Raw genomic sequence first — 11,452 nt, 5'->3', positions numbered from 1 at the left:
TCCCATGGGTTTGTTTGCATAAATGGCTGCATACAACTTTCCAGATGAATGATGGCTGTTTTAACAGTGTAATAGATGTAATTAGCTGGAACCCATCACCTACTTATAGAACAGATTTACATGAAACAGGCTAGTCAGCAACTTAATTGAATTACATTGTTTCTCTTAGCAGAGTGCTCCCAGTGACAAGCAGTGCTCTGGCTTCCACTGCAGCCATCCAGGGAGGAAAATACCTTCTTGTATGTACAGACACAAACTATATGGTTTTATTATTTATTATAATATCAAAAGTATAAAACTGTACAAAATACAAAGGCAGAATGTGGCAGTGTTTACTTAAGCTGTCAAAACTGTACATGCTGTATTTTAGGTAACTAACTGTACTTCAAGTGGTCATACTGAGTTAGACTGTTCAGGTACACACAAAAAAAGGCATAATAATTTAGTTTTGACCTTTTTTCTTTAGAAAAAAAGTTTCTAGGTGAGCTTCCTAATGAATTTTCCACCTTTCATTTTGATCCATAATGCCCATAATACACTTGTGCTCCCAAGAGTTAAAGAGTCAAAGAAGGGACAAGAAGGGAGGTAGTTCTCCATTTAATTTGCCTTTGAAATGCCAAGTCTTGTTTTTATTTTCACTAGAGAGCCAGCAGAACTCAAGTGTGCAAGCCCTTACTAGAAAGTAGTGAGGAACACAAAACTGATTTCCCTAGGTACAGCTTGGAAGAGATTTTTAAAAAAGACAAAACCCCACCAAACTGGGCCTGTCCAGCAGTTGTTTCTGTTCAAAGACGTTCTTCCCAGTAGAACATTTTGCTTGTTTTACTCTCCTACTCTGCAAGAATATCTCCGTTTCTTGCCTGGTTTTACATTTTGATAAATTAAACCTTATGCAGAAAGGATGCAGGACTTTAAAGGTATTTTACAACCAGTACAACCTGAAAGGGGTTAACTCTGCTTTTTTAATAAATTATTTCAGTTGTGCCTCAGTCTTCCCTTTTCCCCCATACTATAAAGTGTGAAAGTAAATAAAAGTTCACATTGCACTTCTGGTTGTTTATCACACTTGCAGCACTGGCTACCTGTGAAAACAGAGTAACAAGATCTGCTTCTGATACCTCAGAGCACAGGAGCTTGAAATTTTCTCAGGACTCAGTACACGGATGCACAAAAGATTCGCACACACCTGTGGCAGCTCCCCACAAGACCCTTTCAATGCCCTCGTTGTTGCTGTGTACCCTCACCACACCTGCTGCCCAGCCCAGGCTACAGCCAGTTGAACAATATTCTTCTGTTCTGAAGAGAACAGCTCTTGCCTGTGTTTGAGACTGATTAAACATTTGCTAACATAAATTAAGTGCTTTAAAAAAAAAAATCATTTGAGAGCACATACCGAGGCTGGTAACTCTCCATAAGTTTAAGCAGAGTTCAAAACCATCTCTGAGAGGAGACAGCCATTTTCATATACGTGCTTTTTTTTTTTAATCTTATGAAAAGCACCATGAACAATTCCTTCCTTTACAGCCATGATGTCTTGTCAACCTCCAGCATTTCAGAACCATAGATAAATACGAAATAGCAGAACTGAGAAATGCTGCTTGCATTAGTTTACACAGTTTTGTTTTTCCTGCAAGAGATCAGTGGGATCCACTTATACAAGACATTTCTGCTCATCTCACATCCTGAGGTCACTACTGCAATGACTTGGCACAGTCAGTCTTGGAGCTTCCCAATTCACTGTGAACTGTAGGCTCCCGCCGCCAGCAGCAAGTTCCTGCGTGTGAAGTGGAGGTGTACGACCGGGGTCGATTTGGTCATGTATGTACCTAGTAACAAGTCCTGTGAGTTTTCAGGCAAGTTTATATGTCCAGTGGCTGTAGTAAAGTCATCAGTTTCCAAATCTTCAAATGCCTTCACAGCATCCCACAGACGAACTGTGTTATCCATGGAACCTAAAAACAATAAAGAACAGCTTAAAGTCTTTTATTAATAAAAAGGAAACATAAAACCTGCTCAAAAACCATATAAAACATGCTCAAAATCATGTTTGCTCATAACGGTGCCCCATCCTGCAAGGAAACTTGGAACCAGACTTCAGCAAGCCTCTAACATACTGAACACACACACAGACATTACCAGGACTTCAGCTTTCCCGTAGCGTAACCTGAATGCCCTGTGGGTAAAGCACAGCGAATTACCCTCTCCAAACCCTTGGGTTTGGATTATATCCCCCAGCACTGAAAAAGTAGGGCCACTCCGTGGGCTAGATGCCAATTTCAATAACTGGCATTCCAAGTCACATACCAACATTTTCTTCATTTGATACAGGGAAGACAGCAGAATTTTCCAGTCCTGTGGCTTGTGCTTTCACTGGAGCATCCCGCAGATAAACTGAAGAAGCCACCAAGCAGGCTGAATCAACCCTGTACCCTCTCTGGTAGCTTTCCCTTCTGCAGTAGTGGTTCACCAAGGATTCTCACTAAACTGCATTTAGGAACATCCTACTAGACACATTGAGAATACTGAATATTCCTAGCCTAGTTTCATGAGGAAATCCCCCTGATGTAATTAAGTGTCTGTCCATCATTTCTTCTGTCTTGAACTTGTTGGCCAATTTCAACCAGTTGCAGAACAGAAGAAGTTCCAAGTTCATTAAATTCCTACACATTTCAAGAAAGCGATTCACCAAATGTGGAGAGACAAACCTTTGTGCCTCCATGAAGGCAAAACTGGCAAAGGAACTCTGCTATGTTAGACAACAGAGAAACCATGTGGACAGGCAGGAAGAACAGCAGGCGTCAACAAGCTTCATAGACCTGACTGTTAATATTACACACACGTTTCTGTATCAAAAATCTCATGTGAGGGAACAGTAAGGGTGTGGATAATTCCTCTTCCTTTCTATCCCTTCCTCTCAAAGTTCTGCTGCATGTCTCACTCCTGTTCCAGTATCCTGCACCTCTCTAGTCCTGCCCCTTCTTGTCTGCCCTAGAGTTATTTCTAATTTCAGGTTCCACCCCTGAACTGTGCACAGATCCCAACCTTCACTACTGTCTAACTGCCTGACACCTTTCCTGCAGCCCATAGAACAGTGAAGGCTCATACTGCACAGCTCAGTGAAGTACTTGCCCTGGACAAGCAGTTTAAAGTTGCTGCTTCTGCTGCAACTTTGTCTTCTTCAATTTAAGGAAACAATTATATTGTTCCTCTTCAGATTTATGGAATACCACAGGAACTTCACTGTTCCAAATGAATTTTACCTGATGCTAAAATCTCTCCATCTCTACTGAATCTGAGGGCGTAGATCGTGTCAGTGTGCCCTTTCAACTCTCCAACCATCAAGCCGTGTCCTATATCCCACAGCAGAACTCGTCCATCTGTTGCTCCAGTAGCCAGGAATCGTCCATTAGGAGAAAACGCCAAGGAATGAATTGGTCCCTAAAACAGACATTTGGGGGAATGACCAAAGGTTAATTAAGTCCACTCACATTCAGTCAGTCAAGCAGTTCCAAACGCTACTTTTCAGAATCCCAGCACAGAAGTATGCTCACTGAGCAATATGCCTTTACCTTGTGTCCAGTGAATATTCTTACACAATTCCCATTCAAAACATCCCAGAGCCGTACAGTCCTGTCTGCTGAGCCCGTGGCAATATAGTTGGAGTTTGGATGAAATCGGGTACACGTCACATCAGCAAGATGGCCAGCAAATATCCGTAAAGGCTGGTAGTGATCTGTTGCCCACAGACTGAAGAGAAAAGCTTGGTTATAAAAAGAACCTTAATGAAGTTTAGTATCTGTTGTACAATCAGGAATAAAAGGAAGTAATTATGCAGTGGCTTCTTACTGGTCAGTTCATTGAATTAGCAGGATCTGTTTTGGAAAAGTACACTTTGCAGAAGAGAGAAATAAAGACTATTCTGTCAAGCTGTTAAACAACTGGAAGAGAATGCTTAAAATCAGCTAGTCACCTAAAAAGACACCATTTCTTTAGGTGCCAGATAATCTGATGTGTGTTGGGGAAAAAAAAAAAAAGAAAAAAAAACCATTAAAACATTTGTTCAGTGTTTTAATTGACATGAAATAAAATTTCTTTCCAGTAACAGGGTAAGCTAGAGCATATCAGCTAATCACTTTCAGGGTTACTACACCCCAGGCTGTTCCCAAAGAAGTAGAAAACCCTTCCAGTTTCTTACCGAGCCACTCTGTCATGTCCCCCTGACACGAAGTAATACCCATAAGGAGAGAACTGCGTGTCCCATACTGGGTAGTTGTGTCCTTTATATCCCACCAAACACGTGAATGTTTGGAGACTCCACAATCTGACAGTGCCATCCTCAGAACAGGACAATAGATAGTTCCTGTCACAGGAGAAAGTACAGCATATTACAAACCAAACTTGCACACGGCTGTGTAACCATTGCACCAACACTGCGAGATGTCTATGACCAGAAAAAACTGTCCACTGAACAGCATCTGTTCAGCAGATCACATATAAATCAGCATTTTGGTGGAGTAAGTAACAATAACTTATTTAAGCAGCATCCAGTTCTAGGTCCTTATGCAAAAAAGGGAGACGTGGTTGTTGCTGACTAATTCTGATGACACAGCTATCTACACTCAGGGGACAAAAAACCCCAAGCAAACCTACAGAGCTGGTCTTTACTCAGGAATTCCAGATTTAGGAAAAAAAAATCACTAATAAACTGCTATATTATGTTACTTTTAAAATATTTTTTAATGTAACTGAATAAAATTTCAGGATTCCCTGAAAGAAAATTCATATCATGTTCACATTCTCATTGATAATTATGGCCTCTACATTCATGTTTACGTCTCAGCTGTGTTTCCTGCGATGGTTGTTTCCTGACTAGACACATGCAAAAGCAAAACTTCAGACATTTAAACATCCTTTCTACTGCCCAGACTCTCCTAATTACATAATGGCTTTTAAATCTCTTACTTTAAAGATGCTATTTCATACATTTTGAAAATAAATAGCATGAGAAAATTGAAGTGCAATGATATGCTCATTTTATGTTTTACAATACTATAAGTAAAATGAATGCTGCAGTATTTTTTCTCTTTACAATTCAATTAGTTAAAAGCCAGTTTTAGCTACAGCTTACAAAAATGATGCCATCTAAGCCCCAAACCTCAAAGAAGGTGCTGGCATCTGCCACTCCAATTGATTTCAGTAACAGCTCACAGTGCCCAACACCCCAGGTGCAATGAGCACTTAGCTTGCACTCCATTCCTTATAGCTGAATACACAAGAATGGTTTTAACCTTCTGGAAAAAGCTGCATTAAAGAACACGTTTGGATTCAGCAGCACACAAAACTCAAAACAAGCAAACTTGTTAGCTTGTAAATTTATTTTACCTATCAGGGCTGAAGCTGGTGCCATACACAGGTCCACTGTGACCATATAAAATCTTCAACTCACTTGCTGTTTTTTCATCCATGATCCTCTCCAAGACATCATCTGATTCTTTGTCGATAAGACTGAGGTCTGCAATATTTCAAAGTGTATATATCATAACTGTCAGCAGTTCAAAGATAAATGCCATCAACACAAAAACAAGTAACATTCTCTCTAAAAGAGGACTGTAGGATATCAACACAGCAAAATACCTGGGAATTTCATGAGTTTAAAATATGCAATGGCATTTAAAATATATTTTACCACTGTAAAAGGTGAACATAATGGTTTATATAAATAATCACTTTCTTTAATCTTCACTGAGAGCTAAAATAAATATATCATGGTGTGTTATTTTTCATACATATATTGTTCAGCCTCCAAGCACAGTAACACCTTCTTGATACAGATGCCAAACTTTGGTGTCTTTTTACAGGAAATTAATATGACACACATGCTTTTCAGACACATTTTGACAGCTGCACACTACACACAACTTTAACTTTTTGTCTATAGGCTACCAGTTGTTGAACAGCACAACCACATCTCAGTTAAGTATCAAGATTAAATCACATTTGTATGGTATGGTATCAAGCTTCAACTGCAACCCAGGGTAATGTGAACAGCAGAATTAAAGCAGCCTGGTTTCCATGAATTTACATCGGTTTTGAGCTACTGACATTCTCCTCCATCCTTCTCAGTTCCCTTCTATAATTTTCCCCAAGGTCCCTCTAGTCTCTCCCCTAGATCACCTAAACCCAACTGTCTACTACAGCCTGTAGTTACCATCCAGTTAAGAAGTAAGATGGCTAGTTCCACACTAGGAATGGCTAGTCCCATGCTAGTCCACACACTGGCCACCTCACAGCAGGTGAACAAAACCAGATTTCTCATTCCTTTAAAAATGTTTAAAAACAGTAACATATAAGTTACAACTGTATATCTGTGCACATTTTGTTTCTTGAAAGTGAAAGCATCTAACTGCTGAAGACAACTCTCCTGCCACAGACATCTTTCTCTGTTCACACCAAACACTGGCTCACACAAGTCATGCAGGCTGATGGGAAGTGTTATTGTCTTAATTACCTGCTGCTGTTTTCACACTGCGCAGCTTTTTCGGGGTCACAGACCACACTCTGACAGTAGAGTCGGCAAAGCCTCCTACAATCATGCTGGAGTCATCTGTAATATCCACAGCAGTCAGACCCTACGCAGGAAACACACACGTGTATCGTTTGTATCTCTCGTGGTGTGTTTCACATATTACTAATAAGAAAATTAACTCGACATACAAAGGAAGAGGGAATCACTCTGAGGTAGACAAACAGGCATAAACTCTTGCACTATTAAAAATAAAGCTACACGAATGAAGAACAGATGTTAGTGACAAAAAACAGAGGACTGTTTTCCAGTATTTTGGTGCAAACCACCTACTGCATTCTGTGGAATACACTTAGGGGCCCAGAAGAAAAGGGAAAGAAGGAATTATGGCAAAATCAAGGAACGAGGAAGTTAAATAGTTTAAGGGGTCATTTTGGAACATAAACTTTGCAACACTTATTCCAAACACTGCGATAACATTTGTAACCTCTGTTAAGTTGTATTTCTTTATTAAGAGTAATGTTTTTAATTTTGATTCCCTTTTCCACATTATCCAAACTCTTCCTTTACCAACCTGGTAAGCATTAAGGAACGTGTAGAAACAGATGGAGGGCAGGCACTCTGGGCCAAGACGCACACGTCTTGCAGCTTCCTTCATATTCATCACTTTATCCAGCTTGTCAGAGTCTTTCAGTTCAGGCAGAGGAATTCTGCAAGAAACACACATTTTTATGAACTAAAAGCACCTTCCACATTGTTAATCTACACAAAGGAATCAAAACTTTCCCATGCAACCCTATACCTCAATATTCAACCATGAAATGAGAATTAAGAAAATGTGAAAGATCATGTAAAAGGTTAACTGATGAGAAAATGAGCCAACAGCTTTAAGAATTCCAGACAGTCAACAGAACAAAATAAATAATTGTGCATGATCTGGAAATATTAGTGGCTAACAGTACAATTTTATCAAGGGAAATCTAGATTGACTAAAATGGCAAAACCAGAGGGCTACCCACTGAGCTTTCCATTACCTCCCTTACAATTCTTATGGCTAAAGCTACATACAGCTGAAATGGCCAAGGAGCTAAAAATGTCATGTAAGCAGCAATGCACCTTTGGCCTGATGAGACCAGATTTAACAAGGCTTCTCTACTCAATGTTCCCTTGGTACCTGTTTTGGGGAGGAGCATTAGGGTCTTGTTTTTTACTTTTTGACCCTACACTATCTTTTTTAGGTTTTTTCTTCTTTGGCTTTCCTTCCTCATTTTCTCCTTCTTCATCTTCATCATCCAAAGGCACATCAAACTCTGGTTCCTTCAATAAGCCAAAGAAAACCTGCAAGCCAGTAAAACACAAGAGACAAAATAGTAATTACTGTTCTTACTGAATACTAGCTTCTTTAAATGCAAACTTTTCAATGCAATAGCCCAAGCAATAGAGCTGCCCCTTGAAAACTGCTATGTTTGTAGTACTGCACACACTACTGGTTAGCCCACAGCAAATGTAGCATGGGTTCTGCTAGTTTACCCAGCAACTGATCTGGAGGGCTGTAAGTTCTCCCACCATCTCTTAGCACTTCCTTAAAGCAGAACGCTTACAGCTGAGATAGTTTGTCTGTATAATACTGTGGTACTACACTGTCAAGATCCACACAAACAGCCCTTGTAGTAAAAAAGAATTCCATTTGTTATACAAGAGAGGAAGTCAAATAGCCAGGTGTTCATTTTAAAGCCATAGAGTAATACAGGAGTTAGAGTTCAGTGGGCTGAACACAAGGTGATCTGTCAAAGGGGTTCAACAGTGCCTTCTATCACAGTGACACATCTTGATCTCTTTGCTCCTGACAACAACTATTTGTACAGTTCTCTCCCTCTCATCCTGTCTTAAGATCTCAAGTGACAACTGCCAATCTAAAGGAAGGTGTGTGCCACAAAAACTAGGGAGAATTGTTTAATTATAAGAGTGCAACAATCCTCCCCTCCTACCTTTGCTTTATTAGCCTCTCGTTTTGCCTCCCCAGCCAAGCTTCCAACCATAGCATCTATCTGTTGTTTACTGCGAGGCATTCCATCGAAGATATCAATGTAAAGATGTTCCTGAACAATGTTCCAGATCTGATTGTTCTGCTTTTCCTGAAGATGCCTCTTCAAGAGCTGGTAAGAGTCACGGGAAATACGCAGCACAAATTTGCTCGTTCGGAAATCCAGCATGGTCTCGTTACCCTTCATGTGCTCTTTTTTGGTTAAGCTAGACAAGACACGCAGGTCATCCTGGTAATAGCACTCCTGATCCCCATGAAATCTATTGAAATAATTTAAGGCACAAAAATAAGATTTACTGCAAAAACATTATCTCCTAAGTGCACAGTTATTTACATTAACATGGAACATATACATAAGGAACTTTTGGAAGCTACTGGCTGCACATGGACTTCCTTTTCACCTGAAATAAATTTCATCCTGAGGAAGAAACACCAGTGACTCACTGTACATAGTAAAAGCATTTGACAGTCAGAAAACAAGACAAAGAGAACACACAAATGGAACCTCACTGAATTCACACACCCAAAGGGTTCTTGCCTGTTATTTACAGAAAAGAAACCCTAATTTGTGGTATCATAAACTACAGGGTATTTGTTATTACGTGAGACTACTTGGATGCATTTATATATGATTCACTATACAAATGTGCACATTTCACAGTGTAAATGTTTCTCATTCTCCACTTGAATTACCTAACAGCTAATGTATGTCTACAGTTTTTCATTTTTACTCAAAAAGTGTTATAAAACAGTTGTGGCAGGGAACATTTTAAGTGCTGACAGAACCATTTTTGCTGACCATATTGGAGGGAGACCAAGTTACCCTTTTGGATTCAGATATTTCATAATTAGTCTGAACCCAGAAAACAAACTCATTTGCATTTGCTTCTCAAGTGATAAAGAAGTGAAACATAGTAAGAGCACAGGAAATTATACATTACCCATAAACCGATTCCTTTAATCTCATTTAAAGAATTTCAGTATACATGCACGATGACATCAGTGAATACTCATAGCGTACGTTACTTCAGCATGTCAGCACAGTTTTCCAGTGCCAAAAAAATGACCCCACAATCTTTCCCACAGGAGCAGCATCTCTTCACTGATACTTTTACAGCAAGAAGCCCATCAGCTCATCATAAAGATGCTTCAAAATCTACTCATGGGCAGTTCAAAAGCATCTAGTTTGCACGTCTAATACAGAAGACTGGAAAAGAATTTAAGGACAGCTACTGTAACCCATGGCAGCATTACTTCAGGTTCCAAATGTCTTCAGTGTTAGAAAAGAAAAAGAATATGTACACATATATCTATATAAACATCTGTTACTATAGCTTACAGATAAAACCAAAGTAGCCAATGGAAATTAACACAAATGCACAAATGAAAATAAACTACCTTTCAAAAAAAGACTTTGCCTCACTCTCGTGTTGATTGTAGACCAACTCCAAGTACATGTGCACAAAGAGAGGATAAAACAGCTGAGACAATTCTGCTCGATGACAGTCCAGGGAACACTCAATGAAGTGTTTTAACCCACTGTAGTATTCCTCATACAGCGTCGGGTCTCCCTGTTGATTGTATGCAGACAACACTGCACTCACATCTGGCTGATCTTCCACAACAACGCCTCCTCCAACTGCAAAAGCATTAGCACATAACCAGAGCTTGTAAGACAATCTGAAAGAGCTAGCAGATCTAGAGGCTATCAACTCCACTGATAAGGTGAGGCACCCCGAGCAAAGCATACCACCGAGTTTTGAGCTTGTTCAGCACCAAGTTTAAACGACACAAGTTACAGTCCGATAGCCTTCAGTCTCCTGCTACGCTATTAGACCAAATGGGACGCAAAGACAAGGGGAAGCACCTCTCGCTTTTACAGTGCTCCCTGCAAGTACAACAGATACCCGTCGCGTCTCCGGATGAGGGCACACCCAGGAGATCCCGGTATCTTCCCGCGTTGCACCGGGGATGGCCACTCAGGGGTCGCCCCAGAAGGCCGGGGTAGACTCTCGCCTCCTGTCGCAAGAACAGTCAGCCCAAGGCAGGCACAACCTAACGCCGACCCTTGTGCCCCTGCATCACGGAGAGATCCCGCGGCTCCCTCAGTCCCCTGGCGACCCACCGGGAGGAGGCGGCCACAAGCCCCAGGCAGCGACCCCTCACCCCCCGTGCAGGTCTCACCTTTCCCCGGCGGCACGGCAGCGACCGCGGCCACGCCGGGGCTGGAAGAGGCGACAGCGGCGGCGCTGCCTCCCATCGCGGTAGCGGCGGTGACCCGGCTGAGCAGCGCCTCGCCGCCGGCGGAGTCCGCATCGCCGCCCGGGGCTCCCAGAAGCCCGGCACCGCCGGGGCTGAGGGCGGCGGTACCGAGGTCGTCGCCGAGCAGTCGGGCTTCGCGGCGCAGGATCTCCTCAGACTCGCGCAGGTTGCTGCGCCGCAGGAACTGCAGCACGGCCACGAGCGTCTGCCGGTCCAGCGTCGCCGGGGAGGCGGCGGGGCCCGGTACCGCAGGCTTAGCGGGCGCCGCCTCCCCAACGCTCCCCGATGCCTCCCCCTCCGCCGCCGCGGCCGGGGGAGCGGCGGGAGCGGCGGCTGCGGCTGGAGGAGCAGCAGAGGGCTGCGGTGACGTCCCGGCATCGGGGTCCGGCTTTACCGCCACTACCTCCGCCGGCTCCTCAGATAGCGCCGCCATCTTGCGTCGCCCCCCATTCGCCGGTAGCGGGCGGCCGCCGCCAGGCGCGAACACCCTTACGACAGTCAGGGCAAAGGACGGATATTACTCCCTCTACATATCCAGGCTCTCGTGGCTTCGTTTTACGACGCTGCCGGGAGCGCTTTATGGCAGCGAGGGTGGCATGAGCGGGGAGGGGTTGCGTCGCGGT

General features: G+C 42.6%; 1 protein-coding gene across 1 annotated transcript; it reads right to left on the bottom strand.

Moving 5' to 3' along the window:
- Positions 1-1,734: 1,734 nt before the first annotated feature.
- On the bottom strand, positions 1,735-11,262 carry TAF5 (TATA-box binding protein associated factor 5; the record flags this gene model as incomplete). Its single annotated transcript, XM_084265045.1, has 11 exons — positions 1,735-1,952; positions 3,261-3,438; positions 3,570-3,747; positions 4,196-4,360; positions 5,383-5,512; positions 6,509-6,629; positions 7,098-7,233; positions 7,698-7,861; positions 8,512-8,827; positions 9,966-10,206; positions 10,752-11,262. The coding sequence occupies 11 exons, from the start codon at positions 11,260-11,262 to the stop codon at positions 1,735-1,737; spliced, it is 2,358 nt and encodes a 785-aa protein (XP_084121171.1).
- Between the last annotated feature and the right edge of the window lie 190 nt (positions 11,263-11,452).

Source organism: Gallinula chloropus (genome assembly GCF_964237585.1).
Source record: "Gallinula chloropus genome assembly, chromosome: 5".
NCBI classification, from domain to species: domain Eukaryota; kingdom Metazoa; phylum Chordata; class Aves; order Gruiformes; family Rallidae; genus Gallinula; species Gallinula chloropus.
This window is presented reverse-complemented; position numbering and strand designations above follow the sequence as displayed.